Raw genomic sequence first — 20,728 nt, 5'->3', positions numbered from 1 at the left:
ACGATATATCCGTAAAGGAAACGACAAACTGCGGCCTTTGACGCGAGGACGGCATTCAACAGTGCGCGGTGCTGACTTCAAGTAGCGGACCTGCTGAAGGCTACGCTGTAAAAAAACAAGGTGGGGGAGTGAGTGAATCGACTGGCGACGACAGCACGCCTCTTCAGTGTTATCATAACGCCGCTGCAGTTTCATCCATCGGATCTGTGAGAAAACCGTGAGTTTTGAGGAGTTTGAACAAGAAATTTGATTTTTACGCACACGTCTAACGGATGACGCGCAATCCCGGCAACGAACACGCGTCGTGAGGCGCACGACTGAGATCTTAATTTCAAAAGAAGTTTGGGGGTTTTTTTTGGTTTTTTTTTTTTTTTAATTGCGAGTGTGGCTCTTGTGGACTTTAACTTTTACATCTTTGCTTAGAGTGAAGCCAGATGAGATGGAAGAGGAGCGGAAGGTGGTTGGCTGAACATGCCTGAGCCGTTGTGGCATCAGGGGGCGCTGGCTGGAGCTCCCCAAAGGCCCTGAATCCCAGTTGAGTTGATTGTTTGTTTTTAGGGGCTGGCAGGTGACCAGAAGTCGGTAATGCCGAAAAACAGGGAGAGATTCAACCCGGACCCATCCATCCACATATCCAAGATGAATGTGATCATCCCGTTCTCACCAGATGTGCCCTGTGATAACAACGGCCAGCGGATGTGGTGGGCTTTCCTCGCCTCTTCCATGGTCACTTTCTTTGGGGGTCTCTTCATAATCCTGCTGTGGAGAACTCTCAAATACCTGTGGACCGTATGCTGCCACTGTAACGCCAAAAAGAAGGTACGCCAGCTCATTTCATAACGCAGCACTCCTCCATGAAATCATCATAGAGGGGTTTTTGTGTAGCAGCCAGTTTGATTTGGGCTTGTAATTAAATCTGTAGTAGGTCCAATCAAAGTGCATGACTCTGAATAATGAACTCTGCTATTCTTGGCTTAATGTCACATACAATGCGAGCCTGTTATAATAAAACCTCTTTGATCTTGGACTGTAGGCTGTTAACGAGGAAAGTTGGTCCTCGTTAACAGCAGGTTTGCAGTTGGAGCTACAGCTGACACTTGTTGGTGCACCGCATTCAGTTTGTTCTTAGTTGATTTGAAGGTGATCCAGCGCACAAGTAGCCTACAAGTATTGTAAAAAGCTTAACTATCATACGAATTTAACATGTTGAGGAGCTTAATTCCCACACAATAAGAAAACAATTTGTGGGAATATTATGAAGATAGTTTGACATTTGTACAATGTACAACCAATGCTTGTGGTCATACATTGAAGGTTAGTGGAAGTTAAATTGTGCTGCTAAAAATAGGGGGGGGGCAAAACTAAAACCTGGTGTTTCCAGATATCATGTCCCGCTTAATGTGGATAATCCACCGGCCTCAAGCGCAGTACATTTTGAATTGGAGCTACATTCTGTTGAAGAATTTCTCACTGGATAATTTACAGAACAAACAGAGTAGCAGAGGCAAAATGTGCTGCTGAATCTTATTTTTACAAACAAAAATCCATCCAGCTGCATTTTATTGAGGACAAGGGATTTTTAATCTTCTGTAAACAGCAACTTAGCTTAGGTTCCCCCCTTTTGAGTTCTTGTCAACATAATCTGAAGTCAGCATCATTTTCTTTCAACTGTCCAGCTGAACATGCTGCCCAGTTTGTTTAGTGTATTTCATAAAGTCTGGAATACTCTAACCTGTTGAGGACACGTGGAGCTATCAGGGGCTGCTACATGGGTCAGATATGTTCATGCGTGTCTTTGTGTAATCTCCAGAGACAGCAGCAGCAGTAGTATTTAATTCAACTGCTACTACATTTTCAGCCTCACAGTAATGACATCATCTGCGCCAGGCCGTCTGCAGTCGTGTGTTAGAAAAATGAAAAATCTTTCTGTTGTGTTTTTCCATAAAGTCTCATTTTAGAGTTTCCGCCATTACGCATATGCTTAAGGACAAAGATGGACTAGCTGATAAAAGTGCAAGAGATGGAGCAGTTTGTCTTAATGCATGTGCATTCATTTCTCAGACAGGCAGTCAGGGTGGAAGAGAATCGCTAAAGGCTGCATGCAGGGTGGTGCTGACCTTTTGAAGGGAAACGTCTGTATCATTTCCATGGTTGGGTTGAAGCTGCTTACAATTAAGGCTGCACATAACAATTAGAGTCATGGGTTATTTAATATGTCGATGTATCTTCTTTCTTAAAATACAGAATATACATCTTCCCAGCACCCAAATATTAACTACCAAGAATTCAGCTATATTAGTTGTCATGATACAAAGGGACAACTTACAAATATTTCAGGTTTTTGCTTCATAAATGAATAAACCTGAAAGACCGACACATTTTTCCGACTAATATTTAAGAGGATCCGTTTGTTTGGTTTGGTTTTTGGCCAAGATTTATTTATAGATGTAGAAAATTGGAACAGAAATGCTTTCCTGAAAACGGATCATGCCGAGGTTTTTCGTTTTAGGGTCCACAGCTGAACACTGTTTATGTGCGCATATAAGAGAGCAGTCAGGTCTTTTTGTGTGTTTTTGTGGAGCTGCCGAGCTCCACCAACCTGTTGTGCTACTCTGTGGGAGTCAGCCAGAGACGGGTCATCCTTTCACTTCCAATCTCTCCCTCTCTGCCTTTTGCTCTCCTGGCATTCATTTCATAACTCCTGCCCTGTTTTCTTCTCACCCTCTCTTCCTCATCCAAGAAGCAACCTTCCTCCAAAGTGTCAGAAATGCAGTGTCAGGCGCATACCGTATGTGCCATATGAATCAGTACTTTTGTTGCTAAGCAACTGGCAAGCAAAGGATTTCATTAGAAGAGTAAATCTCTGTTATGCAGTGGCTGTGAGATGTGGCAGGTTGTGTTGGAGGAACACCTCCCCACCCCCTCCCAGTCTGTGCATGTCATTAGCAGCCCAAACATGGAGCGTTAAGTGCATTGTTCATAGATGGGAGTTGATAATCTGTTTCCTTCTATTCTGATTTTTTTTAAAACTTTGTTTTCCCCTCTGTGGGGCTTTCACTGCCCAACTCTGCTCTGATCTGACAGCTCTTATGTCTCTGAGCCTCCATCTCTGTGGCTCTGTTCTCCCAGACTGATGGAAATCGATGAAACACGTCATTTGCGAGGTTCTGATGAATGGCTGCTATTATCCGTCTAGGAAAGAGGAAGAAATTGCTTTCATTGTAAATGGCACTGTACTCACAATGGGAGGATGACAAGTTGTGGCAGCTCCTCCGTCATGGTGCAGACTTTGTGAAACTTGCGCACACTTCTTTATTAGCTTGCGTTGAGTTTTGAGAGACCACATCTCCACTTATCCACGAACTGACTAGTGTTCAGTGATAATGTTTCATTGGACAATAAGAATTCCTGATTCCCCAAAGTGTCCAGAAGTTTATTACGGCAGTATTTCTGCTGGTTTTGATCCAGATACAAAAAACAGCAATGGATGGATTGTGATGAAATTTTTCTGGAGACGTTCATGTTCCCCTTTGTTATGGATTTTTTCATCAAGTAAGGTCTGAAATGTCGTGCTCAGTGGAGCCTTTTTGGGACACGATGACGTAACATCTCTGCTCACTCTTCATCAGTCTTGTATCTATAGGGGCCATAAGGCCAAACAGCATTTTTTTTTTCTTGTTTTTTTTAATCATTTGACTCTTATTTGGACCAAAGAGTAAACGCAGAAGGAAGCATAGAAACTCTCTTGAATGATGTATTTCAAAATCTCTCTGGCTTATAGGTCTGTTCATTTTTGCTCTGATGAGACCAAGATGCAGTAAGGTGTTACTCCTGCATACATTTAAACCTGGTATCACAAGAACCACATTACCTCTCACAGACACACCTTCTATAACATAAATGGTGAGGGAGCAGTCTTGATATAGATTTAAAGGAGTGCTGTGAAAACTTAAATGTATTATACATCAGTAGAAAGTAGACAGGAAAGCAGGGAATGACATGTACCAAAGGGTCAGATCGCCTGCTCACCTATGAGATCTGTAGTGGTGTCAAAGTATGACATCTTTGCTAGAGATGTTACATTTGTTTTGTTATGAATCATTTTTGTTGCATCATACTTTTAGAACAGGTCCAATCACATTGGTGTTAATAACTCTAGTTTTAATTTGGCTAATTGGGCGGTTGTCTGCCAAGGTGCCTCAGTGATTATCACTGTGACCTCACAGCAAGAAGGTCCTGGCTTTAAAGCTGCAAGCTGATTGGGGCCTTTGTATGTGGGTTTTGTTTCTGTGTGGGTTTTCTCTGGGTGCTCTGGCACATTAGGTTAAAATTTGCCATAGAGAGTTTGTCTCTCTATGTTACCCCTGTGATAGACGGGTGACCTGTCCAAGATGGCCTTTGGACTTGTGACAAGTAGAATATTTTAAAATTGTTCCACGTGTCTCTTATCATTGAGCTCAAATGTTGCAATTTTGCTGTATGTTTTGCAGCTGTTGGTGACAATATTTGCGGAGTTTGTTGAGGTGGAAATGTCAAACAGCAGCCTTGGGCTTCAGGGGTTCAGTGTGATTTTAATACTTAATGCTTGCAGGCTACAGAAGGACACTGAACATCAGCATGCTGGTGCTGTCCTTGCATTAAATCTGAAGTACCTACAGCTGGGTTTTATCTGTTATTAAAATTTGATTACATTTAAATGCATGTTGTCTTGTTAGCAATAGTCCTTTTCAATCTTTAACGTACCTAATTTGTGATGTTTTATTGGCTAAAAAGGATTTAAAGGATTGTTGTTCTTCTTACCGCCTCTCTTACGCAGGCAGTTCAACATGACACCTTAGATGTGTCAGGCATGGAAGGGTGTGGTTGCGGGGGTGTTGAGTGGAGGACTCAGGTAAAGAGTCGTGCTCATGGTGCGTTCAAGTGCTGTCTGAAACATTGTAATTATCAGCTGAGGGCTCGTGATCAAACAGTAGCAATTAATAATAATAATAATAATGGATTGGATTTATATAGCGCTTTTCAAGGCACCCAAAGCGCTTTACAATGCCACTATTCATTCACTCTAGCATTCATACACTGGTGGAGGCAAGCTACGGTTGTAGCCACAGCTGCCCTGGGGCAGACTGACAGAAGCGAGGCTGCCATTTCGCGCCATCGGCCCCTCTGGCCAACACCAGTAGGCGGTAGGGTAAAGTGTCTTGCCCAAGGACACAACGACCAGGACAGAGAGCCCAGGGATCGAACCGGCGACCTTCCGGTTACAGATACGCTTCCCAACCCCCTGAGCCACGGTCAGTAAGTCGGAACAGCTGAGTGGCAATTTTCTGTTGTCATCTTCACACACAAAGACATAAAGACTTGCATATGCACACACAAAAAGCTAGATAGTCAGCCAGGCAATACAACACAGTATCAATATCAGGGTTCATAAATTACTTTGAAAATAATCAGTTTTTGCTCTCTGTCGCTGAATCATAACTTTGTTTTCTGCAGCAGGATTTGGTTGGTGTCCATTTCACTTTTTCCTTGGCTAAGAACTCTTGAGCACATCTCGCACATCCCAGTAATAAGAAGTAGCACCTAATGGCAGCATAATTTAACAACTAGACCCTAAATCCTCTGACAATGTCCTCTGCAATTTAGCCTGTCGGTCTCGTTTTTAACTAAAGGAAATGTATTCATTCAAATGTCTGTTTAATTGGCCGTGTAATTAGTTGGTTAAGTATAAGCTTGCTCACATTGCATAATATAAGCAGCAAGGTGGAGCTTGGCTGTCACTGCACCATCTGGGATCCAACAGGTCTCAGATGAACACTGTTGTTAAACATCTCAACTGTCCTGTAGCCTGCTGGCTTTTTTCTGTTCACAAAGACAGTAGAAGGTGTTTGGTTTCCACACATGTTATTTTTGCATATCAAATTTAAAGCTAGCATTCTGATCTTAAGTATTATCTTAATCATTTGAACTAAATGTCCTTGCTACATTTCAGTGCATCTTTATCCATTTTAAATACTGCAGTTTCTGTTAAATAACAAATGCATTCAAAGTCCTGTTTTAGCCTGTAACTCCTGGACAAATTTCCTCACACTTTGTATATACAATCATGTAGAAAATAAATACAAATTGAGTCCAAAATACTTTACACTGTGTAAAAATCTAAATAAAAACAGAATGCAATGATTTGAAATTCTCAAACTCTGTTATAACCTTGCTCAAAACCATAATGTGGAGTTGAGACTGACACCAGAGTTTTTAGAAAGATTCATTTTATTTTAAATTACAAGTTTATCTCAGTTGTAGACAATTGACACTTTAGACTCTTGCACTGCTCTGTAGGTTGGGTAGAGGTTGCAAAAAGCTGTAACACGACCCCAGTTTCCTCCAGGGGCCTTAAAATACTAAAAAATGTCAGTCAGTCTTCTTCCAGACCTGAAAGATCAATGCTGAAAGGACATGTGTGGCTGGCAACAGGAACAAGTATGTGTCTGACCAGTGCCCATCAAATGCTTTCGCATAAGTAGACTTCGCTAAACATACATGAATGCCCTTACAAGAGGATCATACAAGTTGTCAAATTGAACGAACACACACACACACACACACACACACACACACACACACACACACACACACACACAGAAGAATTAGTCCACACACAAACCAAAGTAGGAACCAATAATCCCAACCAAAAGTGATCTGTTGTCTCCACAGCACAAATGGTTACATGCAACCTGTTCCTATACAACACATTACTATATCCAAAAAAGTGAGTAAAGCAAGTGTACTGGTGACCAACCACAAATGGGGAATCATGCCCATGACACAATCTCAACAAATGTGGCTCAACCGGGCAGCAACATTCACAAGTGATCCACCAGAAGTGGGCCAATCTCTTTACAACACTAGAGGTCAAAGCACAAAACACTCATGTCATCATTAGGCATCCATAACCAAAGCTGAAGCTGAACACGACATGCCTGCGCAGCTAAATGCTTCCCAGTGGGCCATAACTAATAAAACTGCCTCAACCTTCTCACAAAATTTCCTACAAAAGTCAGTGTTACTGTTTTAACTTTGAGCAACTCTCAAGCAAATATACAATAATAAAACTGAAAACCCCAAACTAATTTCACCTAGCTAACCTTCAGTGGTGTACCAAGCGTAAAGGAACTTTAAACATAAAAATCATGAGCAGGCAGCAGACCAAAGATGCCATTCACTGCTGAACACTGAGGCTTAGCTCCACTCAGGACAACCATCAAACATAATAAACTAAGACAGCAAAGCAAAAATAAACACCTGCTTTAATAGAAGGGCAGTACAGCCACCTAGCTGAAACACACCTGCTAAAGAGTATTTGCTCAGTTCTAGTGAAATCCTAGAATCCTCAGTTCTAGTGAAAGTAAACCATCACTCATCTCACCAAAAACAACTAACAGAAACACACCTGTGTTTAGTCTCGCACGAAAACCCCATTTATGTTACCACCTGGCTCAAAAGCAGCAACATAGAGTGGAGACTGACAGTAGAGTCTGTAGAATTACCTAACTAGTTAGTTAGCTTAAAAAACAACCAAAAAAATGGTCGATAATTAAGCCTTGGCAACACCTACACTCTTGCCCTGCCACTGCAAGGTGGGTAGGGGTCACATAGGGGTGTAACACGATAGAACGAGAAATCAAAGGTTTAAACTGAGAAAATATACCATTTACATTTATACAATCGAAAGATTCAGAGAATCTGGATAAATGAACATTGGAAGCTCGTGATCTTTGGGATCTACGACAGCGTGGCTTTATTGCAGAAGAGTGCACTGAACTGGCCTGCTTGCACTCCAGACTTTTCAGCCACTCAAAATATTCGGAGCATCATGAAATGAAAAATGCAACAAAGAAGATCCAGGTCTGTTGATCAGGTAGAATCCTGTCAGACAAGATCGGAGGAAAAATCCATCAGCTGCTCTCCTCAGCTCCCAGAACTTTTTTGAAATCAAAACTGCCATCAAATTCAAATGCAGCTTATATTTTTTCCTATATGGTCCATTTTCTCAGTTTAAACATTTGATATGGTTTCTATGTTATATTATGAATACAATTTGGGTTTATGGAATTTGTAACTTAGTAGTTTTTATTTGGATTTAACACAGCATCCCAACATTTCCAGAACTCATTTTCTAATTGTGAGGAAGAACTTTGGTCTACACATAATCTTTCATTACCCCAACATATTTCAGGAAGGCTTTCTCTCTTGGTTCATTATTAACGTGATTTAAATGAATGTATGTCTAAATAATTTAGTCATTTTTTGGAGAAATCGTGTCCCCCACCACATGTTCTATTCTAGTTTAATACTCTCACTTTGAGAAATGATCATGGTGCATCCTGAGAATAGGCCAGCCGTTTTGATTAATGACGTTCGGCGTCAGGAAGACTAGATTTAGGTGAGATAGTGAAACCTAAATTTGGAGGCTCTGACTACTGATCAAAGTGATAAAGAGGAGCTGTGCTCTCTGAGCTGCTGTAATGACTGCATGTGCTTTTCTGCTGCTATTAAAAATGGATCTAAGCTATTTTCGTTACATTAAAGTGAAGTCTAGTGAACGATTGTTTTCACCCTCTGGTGTTTGGATAGCCATAACGCTTAAAATATTGCACTTAGAATAGTAAACGTGGCATGGACTGTACATGTTAACGCTTGCTGTATCTGGTTTTTTTTTCATGCAGGAAGGATTTAAATGTCAAAAACACTGCGCTTTAGTTTATCATTGACGGTATCTTCCTGTGTGTGACCTTAAGATAAAGTCACTCATCTGACCCTTTTAAAGAATAATTGGACAGTCATGAATCGCAACTCCATAATCTTTGAACTCTGCTTTTAGTGTCATGACGACGTGTTTTCAGCTTACATTTTTAGATTTGGTCATTAAACTGGTGGGGAATAGCAGCGTGATGCCAATTAAACCTACTTAACGGCTATCACTTTCCCCCACTGAAGCCTGCGCCACTTTATTCATTAAAGCAGAAAAGTGCGGTGTCAGAGAAATGCATTAAACGTTCACATAACTGTGCCATTATTCCAAACGGTTCTGGAAAGAAAACAAAAGTGATGCACCGTCCATCACTATTACTCACTTTCAGTACAGACACTTTGTTCCCCCTCAAAAAATTTGTATTGTATACAATGTGCTGTATATGAAAAGCATGATTTCAATGATATCACGCTCTTCTTCTTTTGGCTGCTCCTTTAAGGGGTCGCCTGCATCTTACTCTACCTGTTGCATCGTCTGCTGTGACACCAAACCTCTGCATGTCATCCTTCACTACATCCATGAGTCTCTGTAGTCTTCCTCTTTTCCTCCTGCCTGGCATCTTCACATTCACCATCCTTTGTCCAATATATCCAGTATCCCTTCCTCTGCACATGTCCAAAGGTCTCAGGCTTTCCTCTCTAACTTTGTCTCCAAACCGCATAACCTGAGCTGTCCCCCTGATGTACTCGTTTCTCTGATATACTCATTTCTAATCCTGTGACAAGCGATGAGGCAGGGTTAATCTTCTAAACCAAAATCCATGATACTTGAGTAGAGAGGTGAGTATGAAATGAGACAGGAATTCAAGACAAAAATTAAATTTCTCCTGGTGGAGAACAGAGCTCTCTGAGTGATTTTCTTGTTTTCCTTTTTCTATTTCTTTCCTTTTTTGTATATGTGCTTGTTTCAAATAAAAAAAGTTAGAAATAAGTATTTCCTTAAAATCTGAAAAATTGCAGGAGATCAGGAGACAAAGTTAAGCCTTTTTGCAAAGATTGGCCAGGAAAAAATGTAAACGGATAAAATTTGTAATCATCTGTGAAACTTTACACTTCCAGTTTATAAAGCAAGCTGCATTAGCCTCGTGGTTAAATCAAGAGAAGGTCACTGAGCTGCATAGGGACATTTCTTTCCTCAGCCTTGTTGGCTCAGTTGCAAAACCATTTTTACAGGCTGAGTGTTATTCTCCATAACAATATGCCGTTTTTGTGCAAAGAATTTTTCCTTTCATATACAGTTTATGGGAACACTCTGTGTAGATGTTTTAGTTGTTTTTATAGACAAATGACATGTTTAGACTTGGCCAATAAACGAGGCTCACGCTCTTAACGTTTAGTCAGACTGCCGTTAGCTTTGATGATAGCTTGCATTTGCTGTGTCACATTTATTTATGTGCAGAGCTGCATTAACTTTTTTGCCAAGATGTCATATTGATGATGGGAGAGTCAGACCGTTACGTAAAGCATTAAACTGCACATCGCAGTGGTTCACAATGGGATTAAGGTCTGGACTCTGCGGTGGCCAATCCATGTGTGAAAATGGTGTCTCATACTCCCTGGAGCGCTCTTTGACAATTTGAGCCCAAAAAATCCTGGCATTGTCATCTTGTAATATGCCTGTGCCATCAGAGAAGCAAAAGGCATTGATGGGAAACCTGATCATTTAGTATGTTCAGATAGACAGCTGACCTCCGTTTTGAGCACATAACATTGCTGAACATAGAGCTGACTGATTGAAGCAACCTCAGATCATAACACTGCCTCCACACGCTCGTAGGGTAGGCATTAGGCATGGGCGCATCACTTTATCTGGCTCTCTTTTTACCCTGATACGCCCATCACTCTGGAACATAGTAAATTTGGACCACACGACTTATTTTTCATTGCTACGAGTCCAATTTTTATACTTACAATCAAGTTGAAGTGTTTCTTCTAATCCAGTTAGGCTCACTGATAAATGGTTTTCTGAAGGCTACACAGCTGTTTAGTCCACATTGCTTGTGAGATGATGGCTCACCACTATCGTTCCAGTATGTCTGCGAAGGTTCTCAGTCATCCAGGTCATCGAAGTCTAAGGAGCTTGGAAAAGAAAAGCGTCTGGACTTCTTTAAGTTTCCTTAAAGACGTTTCACCTCTCATCCAAGAGGCTTTTTCAGTTCTAAGAGCAATTGGTGGAGAGTCCCAGATTTTAAGCCCTATGGGAATGCCCCCAAGAGGGTCATGGACCCCCTATTGAGCCTCTACCTAATCACACAAGCCAAGGAACGGGTGTGGGTCATAATCAGCCAAGGTTTCAGGTAAACTCACTGAGCCCACTATCCTTCCAGGTTTTAATAATTAGCATATTGGAGAGTTCTAACCAAATTTTTAGCTTCAGAAGTCTCTTTAGTTGTTTTCTTTGCTTGATGCAGGCCAATAGTTCGACTCTTCTAAAAGGGAAGCCATTGGGTGACAGTGGGTTGTCTTCCAACATGGAATCATGCAGTGATTATCCAATGCAAAGTTCTTATCTCTTTGATTAGTTAAATCCAGGTAGTAACGTTTTTAGCCAGTAAGCATATGTTTCATATATTTACATACACTTACACTTAGATATACTTAAACATGACTGTTGCTAACTGGGAAGCTAGGATGCTGTTTTACAATATTAATGAGCTACTTGTACTATCAGTTGTTGTGGCTTGGAGGTAAAGTATCTGAAGATAAGTAAACTGTGTGGCAGACTAAAGTAATAGTTCCTTTAAATAACTACCATTTCTATAAATAATAATTCTTATTTCGCGCCACATTAAACTTTAGACTGTGATGTGACACATTGTGTTTCATACATCCTAGAGACTCATAGCTATTGTGACCCTTGGTAACCCTTGGTGCTTACAGCTTGCGTCCAATCAAAGTCAGCCTTTAACTCTGACGAAACCAATAAAATCTATACCTATTCCAGAGTTTTCATTTAAACTAATAAATCACAGGTTGCAGTCAGGGATACCTGGGTGTTTTAGCATTTCCTAGCCAAACAATTTAGACTACACCCCATTTTTCAGTTTACTGCCATGGCCTTAGATCTCCATAGCTTTGTTGCTTAACACTTTACTGTAACACTAATTGAAGAGGCTGCTGACTGACAAGTGAAACAGCTTTTTCTTTTCCCTTTCAGTCCCTTACCCAAGTCTTATCCACTCACCGTGATCTCCTTAAGGCGATTCAGAAGTGAGATTCAACTTAAATTCCCCTAAAGTCTCTGTATCAAGACCAATCTGATAAGATTTTTTTTTTAAATAAATTATGTAACCTTGGAAAGTGTTGGAAGCTTGGCTTACAATGCAAGACCCTGCTGCAGAAGCGCCTCTGTAAGAAACTGTCCACAGATAGAGCAGAATGAGACTCGGTATCTGTATGAAAACAGCTGATACCTTTTGGCTGAAATTTCTAAACTGGAGTTTCACAGAATTGGTTGCTGGCTGCATTAGCTGCTAAGTGAAGTGGACATGTTGTTGTGGCGTTATCAGGTTAGCTGCAGGGCTCTGGACAGGCTGCAGGAAGTCTAACATGGGCTGACGGCGGTTTAATGGCTGTGTACATGATCGAATTTCTTTGTTGAGCAAACTATTCAGTTACGATAAGAAGGTTGATTGAAATGTGTGGTCTGAATATAGGCAGAAATTATGTAAACTGTACACGTTAACAAAATTAATACACTGCAGATGTTTGAAGTATCAGTACTTGACTTTTTGGTTATTTTTTATGACTTAACTTGCTTGAGATTTATTTCTAGGGGCACTTGTGCTACTTATTTCTCCCTTTTCCTCAGTATCTCACAGTTACGTGGGCCCGATGACACCTCCTATACCAGGAACTATCACATAGGCTGTTTTCACTTCTTTAGTAGGTGTTCATAACAGAAAACAGTGATTTACTAATGAATTGCCATTTAAAATGAAAAAAAAAAAGTATATTAAATGTTTATAGTGACTGTTTTTACAAAAATAAATGCTTTGTTACTTTGATGACAGCCACAGATTTCAATGTGAAGGACAGGGCCAGTTGTAGGGCTGCACGATTTTGCATAAAATGAGAATCACGATTTTTTTGGCTTAGAATTGAGATCACGATTCTCTCACGATTTTCCTTTCCAGTATAAATATTTATTGCACTTATTAACTGCACATCAACTTCGTAACAGTTGAGACTGAACATAAAAAACAATAAATAAACATAAAAACAACAAATGTCTCACGTTTTGTTGTTGCTGCAAAATGTTGTACTGCTTGAAATTCCGTCTCCACCGTTGCTCGACGCTGCGTGTATAGAGCAGGTAGTGCAACAATAGAAAAATAGTTGCGGGACGGCACTGTGTAGCGTTTGTCTAGGGTGTTGATCATTTTCCTAAATCCCTCGTTTTGCACAGTGTTGATGGGAGCCATATCTTTGGTCAGGTGATAAGTAATAGCCTCCGTAATTTCTTTGTGCCTGCGGGAGTTCGACGTGTATAGGGAAGCGCTGTATGAGGTTCCCGTTATTGATGTTTGACCGGGACGGATTTTCTCCTGTCACTTTCTCGTCATCCCTGAAGTGCTCTCCGTTGTTTTTTCCCTGCTAATTTTAGCATCACACGGCACAGCTTCTGTACCACGTGGTATAAGGCTCCGCCCTTGTCATTTGTTGAGCAGGAAGAGTGAGCGCTTGTTTTCATGCAGATTACGTCCCGGATCAAAATGCGGTACAATCGTTGTTGTTGTTGTTGTTGTTGTTGTTGTGGTTTTTTTTTTTTTTTTTTTTTAAATCGTTGTCATTTGGAAATGAGATCGCACATAAGTATGAATCGAGATCGCGATTTTCTAACGATTAATCGTGCAGCCCTAGCCAGTTGTATCATCTCCTGCAAGAATTGCCTGCATACAGCCTGCGTTTAAGCTGAAGACCTCCAATTTATTCTGTTAAAGGATAAGTCAGGGTAACTCACTCTTTTACATTTTCAATCAATCCAAACAAAAGACGAACAACAAAGCCTAAATGATTCTTGATTAATATCCTACCCTCTCTGCGACACTGACTCACGATGACTGAATTCTAAGGATGTAAATCTTTTTAAAAAGGCCTCAGTAATTGCAGCTGGGGTTTTATCCCCAGGCAACATTACTCAAATTGAATTTACAGAATGGCTGTTTGGGACTATTTCCAATCGTTGATTAATATACATCCGTGCTCCGCTGAGTATTTATGGCAGCAGTGCAGTGGTGATCATAACGGTGGCGGGGTGTGCACCTACTTGTCGTGCGCCTCGTTTTCCGTGTTTCTGGACCACCAGTGAAGCTTGACGTCAGGAAGGTACACAGCATACTTGTTAATGGAATGAGCTCATTGTTAGTTTTGGTCTTTACTCGGGATTTGTGGCCAATTTAAAAAATGTCAGTGGATTTTATCCCCTGAAGAGACATGCCTCATCAGTACGCTGAGCAGGGACTTTGTGGTTTATTTTTAGTCAAATGCTTGAGTCATAAGGTGTGATTTGAAAACTCTTATTAAAAAAAAGGCCCTTAATGAGGTAGTCATTTGTTGATTTGAGAAGTGTGCAGCTCTAAGCTGATACATGTAGAGTATTAATGATTGGCTTTAACCATTTAATTACTTATTTTTATCCACATACCTCAAACCTAGAGACTCTGCTGCTCATAACAATACATTTTTTGTTCTCTTTTTCTCTTTTTAAGATTATTATGTGAATCTTAAATAATAGCAGACAGTTTCCACTTAATTAGTTTTTTAACTGTAATGTAAAAATGTCGTGCCCATTTGCCCACAAGAACAATGAATAGTTAACTCTCCCCAACTCCCGTACATGCGCGGCATCAGCAAATTGTATTTGATGAGAACAGCTGAAGGGAACGGGCCTCAGAGAGTGCGATGTGTGACACCATTAAGGTGGAAGAGGAGTAGGATGTCATGAGGTAAAGAGTCTGTGGGGTGTTTCATCAGGGAGCATGGCTAACCTCTGCATCCTGTCTCGATTTCCTGCTCTGTGAATCATGCCAGTCCCAGCAGACAAACAGACAGATGGACAGGCAGGCAGGCAGGCAGCCCACTCAGTGAAGCAGAAACACCAGGAGCTCAGTGGCTGCCATGGATACACTCCTGGAGTCTCTTTACTGCTGTCTGTGTATGTTTACTGTATGCATGTGTGCTTAGCTTTGTTCTGAAGGCCTCGCACCTTGTCCCTAGATTAGAAATGATGTATTTTACTTTTTGTAACCAAATTCTGTTAATAAATTTCAGGGCTCTGTAGGTGGTAAGAGTTAATGTTAACGTAATATCTAATGTTATCCTATTAATAATCAGTGTATATTGTAAAAACTTGCCATCACAACACACGATGCATTGGTGTGGTTTGGTTTCCATAGAGGCTTCTTCCTGTTAAAAATTAGTTTTTCCTTCCTACTGTTGCCAAGTGCTTGCTCCTGTGAGGTCATCTGATTGTTGGGGTTTTCTCTGTGCTTTTGTATTATTTATTTATTTATTTACAGATTTTACAGTTAATCTAATTAATGGCAGCAGCTAGAAATTGTATATCAAAGTTGGATGTAGCCTCCTGGTATTTTAAAGCCCAGCAGGATGTGACCCCTCTAGTTGCAAAAAGTTTGATTTTACAAGTGTAAGAAAAATAACTTCTCAGCTGATTTACTGGCTCTGTAAATCTAATCACTGGATTCTTTCTTCTCAACTCAAACAGCATAAGTTAATATGCAAATTATTGTCACAATTATTGTAAAATAAACAGCAGGGTATGCTTAAATGTGTGGCTACCTTATGAGCACGCAGTGTCCTTGGTTTTCCATTGACATATATGTGTTTTCTTTTCCTGATTGACACCCAAAAGAGTCCAAAGCTACACTTGTTATAGGTCAGAGCATTGACCTACAGGGCTCAAGGGCTCAATTACTGTATTGCAGCAATTGATAACCAATACTGGGGTTTGTTTTTGTCTTTTTATTTCTTCAGGAGGTCCATCGGATCACCACAGGCGATGGTATTAAACGCACAGACAAGGATGATGCCGCAGCCAGCGAGGTGGGCTGGATGACCTCGGTCAAAGATTGGGCCGGAGTCATGATATCTGCTCAGACGCTGACAGGAAGAGTCCTGGTAAGCTCATTCTCAGCCATCATCCTTTGTTCAGTTTTTGATTGACATCTTCAGCTACTTAGGCTTACACGTAGCAGGCCGCTGGTTAAGATGTCGGTGAGATGAAGCGTGACAGCCCATCATAATCATTCCCAGACTTACTGATGACAGCAATTCACTTGGTTGAGCTCCCTTGTAGTATTTTTGTCTTGTGAAAAACATTTGTTATTATAGGACAAGCCAGAGGAACCTGCGTCAGACCAGGCACAAACTGGGCATGTGTGAATATTCCTTGCTTTTATTTTTGCTTGTCAAACCCATAAACGCATCATTGGGTGTATCTCCTGGTAGGTTTTCTCTCAGACAGTGAGGCTTACACATCCAAACAAAGCCTGGGCAACAAAGCAGAGAGATTTAAGGCATGTATTATGGTCATACACCCCATAATAACCTCGGACAGCAGAGAGAAACAGATGCCAAAGAAAGGAAGGAGGGAGGGACATGTGCAGTTTTACAATAGCTTTTGGTCATGCAATGGTGCCTGGTGTGTCTGCTCACAGGGTTAGATGGAGAACACATCCCTTAAACACCTGTTATCATCTTGTGTACTGAACTATGTTGCCACACGATATCCAATCAGGGAAATTTTTGCTGTGGTGTTTTTTATAGGTTTATTCTTATTATTTCTCAACACTGTATAATGATTTGGCTGTAAATGTTCAGCATTTAAAGTACTGCGACTGTGGAGTGATGAAACGAGATGATATGAGTGGGAGCACTGTGCCAGAGCTTGACGCAGTGCTTCGGGCTTGATCCCACTTTCAACTACCTCCTTAAATGCGATGCAGCATCTCCAGTTGGCTCCACGTGTGGAGGTTGTTAATCTTGAACGCCGGGCGAGCTGTACACTAAACTGTTATGTGGAATATTAATGATCCGCCTAGTTCATATTTGTGGGCTAAAACTAAACTGCTGATCATGTTGGAAGGCTAAGAAGATGGAATACATCTTTATTTGGACACTTATCTGAAGTTGTTCACTTATTCACAAATATTTCAGTTGATTCAGAACACTTTGTCAAGTCTTTTTGTTTTAAAGTGTGCTTCAAATGTGTCGTGCTTACAAGAAAATGTTCCTTTAAATCTAAATAAAAATATAGACCCTGGATTTGAGTTGATGTACACGCCCATCAAGTGGCAACATCTGGAAAAAGATGCCAAATCAGAAGAACCCAAGAAGAACTACTTAGAATTGAGACTTGAGGCTGGGGCCACAAGCAAGTCATTCCTATAGACTCCCATGTTTAAATATACGGCTACAGCCTTGAAATTACCTCCCTCCCTTTTACAAATCACCTGTTTATAATTGTTTAAGACATAAATGTCTGCAATATTAGTGGTGTCAAAATGGGACTTCACGAACAAGTGGATGATGTCACGGTGGCTTTATCCCTCTTTTACATACAGTCTGTGTGAGTGTGTGACAGCTGATAAAATCACGTTTTTTTGCTCCCGGCTGGAGCAACAAGGGGCACATTTTGTTCATCTTCCGCCAAACATTATGAAACTCAAATTGTCCCCAGAGTGGACTGAGTGCAGAGACTAGTGGTGGTGTATGTTGACAGCAGCATTTTGCTAACAACATCTCCCCGTTCTCTGTTTCCTTGTTTTTCACTTTAAAACACCAACGCTTCCCTCTGCTTGCTTCTTTGTGTGTGTGTGTGCGCGTGTGTGTGTGCGTGTGTGTGTGTGTGTGTGTGTGTGTGCGTGCACAGCTCAAGTGCTCTGTCTCAATGATGGCTTGACACAACTGTTTAGCAAGTGCTCGTCTGTAACCATGGCAACTGCAGCTTACCTAAACAGGGCAGATGTGTGTTTTCTATTTCAGCCTTTTCAGGGAGCGCATTAAAGCTTATTTCCAGGCCATCTGAGAGCAGTTTTACTGGGGAGTAAGAGCAAGGAATAGCTTAAATAAAAGTGAGTGCTTCTGTGTATTTATTTGTCGTATAAAGATCCTACATTTACATGTATCTTGAGCTGCTATTTCCAGCTGTTTTCTATTTGCAGTCTTGTTTAATAAAAGCCAGCAAAGAGTAAATCCGCCAATTTTAAACTTGAACCTCTCCAAAAAAATAAAATAAATAAATAAATAAAAAAAATCAATTAGTGGTTGTGCATATGAATCCAAATGAACAATCCAGTTTGCTGTTCCTAATTAAACCTGACTACATTATTAAGTGTAAATGTGGCTGAAGTTGAAGTGGATAAATTGAGACAGTTGAGGCATGGATTATGCAAAAAAGAAGGCTCAGCTGCAGGATGCCTGCAGTGTTTTGCAATTTTAATTTAACTTTCTGAATCTCAGTTTAGCAGATTGATACCCGCTGCATGAAGATTCAGTTGCTTGTGCCGTATAGCTCTCCAAAGCCTTTTTACAAAATGTACAGAAGAAGAACTAAAAGACAAATAAGCAATCCAAAAAATTAAAAACATGGACACGAAAATACACAAACATGCGGACCACAAGTTAAAAGTTAAAAGACCAAAAAATTGATTGCTGAATTATATTTGATAAGCCCAAGGCCAAAAAAATAAACACATAAATCATACATTTCAGTTGAGGGCTTCTGTTCAATTAGTTCTACAGTACAAACACAGAGTATGTCAGAGCACAAAGGTTACAAAGCTGGTTAATGTTTAAAGTACATGACAAGACATTTGGTTTTCTGAGTGACTGAGTTTGATGGTTGTGGCTTTTTTCCCTCACTATCTATAATCGGGCATTTCAACTAAGGGGCCTTGACATCTGTAGCATGACACATTTTAGGTAAATGTAACAGATTACACAGAGGAGACGAGATCACTGTAGACTTAGCTGAATGTTTACCTCTGACTGTGACTGTTGAGTGACAGACAGGTGCAAGCTGCCCTGCGGAAGCTGAGGAAGCCCAGTGTTCATTTGCCCAACTGGCCTCAGCAGATTGTAAAAGATCAAACCTTGCCATTAGGGCTGTTTGATTAGCAGAGAGGACACTTCCTGGTGACCTTTAAGTCTGTAAAGTTTTTTCTGCAGGAGATCTAGTCTCTGATCTTTAAGCGCTTTAAGGTGAACTCTCTTGTTTAGTTTTCAAAATTCAGGTCAGCAAACATGTATGTAAAGCCGTGGGTTTCTTCTAGATTGGATCCCATCTGTCAGTTTATTTTTATTGGATTTTCCCTCACCATATCCATTTTTGCATCACACAAGACCACCCTCCCTATTCATGATAAATGTCATCACGTTGCTGCTTGCAAACGTCAAAACAAACGCCCCTCGGGGCCTGAACAGTTGGCTGCAGTTTATACTTATACCAAAGAAAACCCCAAAAAGGATAAAGAAGCAGGTTATGGATGTATTTCTTATTTGTGTTTCCCTTGAGACTACAATTTTCAAGAAAGTTCAGATAGAAAGTATGCACCACAGCCAGGCCCAAGTTTGTGTATTCTGAAGGAAAATCTGATTTCTCTTAAATGACAGGACCCTGCTGAGTGACATTTAGCCCATGTGTGTTTGCCTCTAGAAGTCCACAGGGGGGGCTTGGATGTCACAAAGCTATTATTCTGGCCAGAGAAAGGTTTTCTATTATTGGACGCCCAAAAATGACCTCTGGTGCTTTTAAGTTTTCAATCTTTGCGCTTTAACCCCAGTCACAGGTTGAACAGAGTCGAAGGCATTTAAGTTAGACTTGAATGAATTCTCTGACTATAAAGTACTGCAGGTAAACACCAGCTGTTTTTGTTTATTTATAACTCCTTTTTTTGGAAAAGTTTCTTACATACAGTAGCTACAAGTCTCTGTTTGGCATGCCATATGTTGTTACAGTCCAATAAGCTGAGCTGCCGAGACATACCAACATTTGGCATGTGAGTACTACTGTACTTCTTGCACATTTAAAAAAAAAAACCAAAACACACACACAGACAAACCACACTCGACTCGTGCATTTTAAAACTCTTTAAACAGTCATTATTGGAAGTCCTCTTTGAGTTTAGCATATTTTTCGTTTTCGTGAGCATGCCTGTGCTCTGTTGACAAAGGGTGGAACTTGGTGAGCTAAGAGGTGAGGGGGAGAGACCGATGGGGGTAGTAGCTATACTCAAGTGTGCTGGCATAGACTGCGCAGTATGTAAAAGATTTCCATGGCTAAAAAGGGAAGCCAGTGTGAAAACTTCTTTCTGTCACCCAGCAGGGGGCAACCCCTTCGCAAAACACATCTGGTTAAAAGACTTTTCTAATGATATAATGGGCTCAGTCACTAGTTTCAGGTTTTATTCAATACAACATATTCATTTTGTAAATTACTGCTCCTATTAGTGTCAGTTACTGTCCACATTACTAATAAACCGAAGTATGGCTTTTGGTATGATTGGCAAGTAGCTAGCATATGTATCACTGGGTTCCTCAGTCAGCTCCACCCCTCTCGGATACCTAAGTTGTGGCTGGCAAGCGGAAGTGTATGATGGCCAATTTTTCCCCATCTTAAACCTCTACAAGTTAAGCCGTGAGCAAAAGGTGCTAGCTTCAGCTAGGTCACTTCTAATTTTAACATCACCAGCTGTCAGACAAAAAGTTCTCACAATTTGGAGTCGTCTAGGTTTTCTGGGGTCAGCGTGTGTGTAGAGGAAGTCATATTGGGTGACAGGGTGAAAGAGTTATTTTCTGGCTCGACCGCTAGATTTGATATCGCAACCGCAAGGGGAGAAAGCAGCACTGAACGAAATTACAGGTGGGCCAGAAGGGCATTTTCATCAGGCGGACACTT

At 40.8% G+C, this 20,728-nt stretch overlaps 1 protein-coding gene across 7 annotated transcripts in view; it reads left to right on the top strand.

Annotated features, from left to right (window-relative positions):
* The first annotated feature begins 389 nt into the window (after positions 1-389).
* LOC146626816 (calcium-activated potassium channel subunit alpha-1a) overlaps positions 390-20,728 on the top strand; it is a 102,004-nt gene continuing 81,665 nt past the window's right edge. For 6 of the 7 annotated variants that reach the window (XM_085361470.1, XM_085361466.1, XM_085361469.1 and 3 more), the window contains exons 1-2: positions 390-819; positions 15,805-15,948. In XM_085361470.1, coding sequence (XP_085217596.1) covers positions 586-819; positions 15,805-15,948 — 378 coding nt within the window. In that variant the 5' untranslated portion in view covers positions 390-585. The remainder of the gene's footprint in view (positions 820-15,804; positions 15,949-20,728) is intronic. The other variant, XM_085361472.1, reaches the window with a different exon arrangement.

Source organism: Diplotaxodon limnothrissa, linkage group LG8, assembly GCF_057381915.1.
Source record: "Diplotaxodon limnothrissa isolate DT_005_m linkage group LG8, D_limnothrissa_male_GT1.1, whole genome shotgun sequence".
Taxonomy (NCBI): domain Eukaryota; kingdom Metazoa; phylum Chordata; class Actinopteri; order Cichliformes; family Cichlidae; genus Diplotaxodon; species Diplotaxodon limnothrissa.
This window is presented reverse-complemented; position numbering and strand designations above follow the sequence as displayed.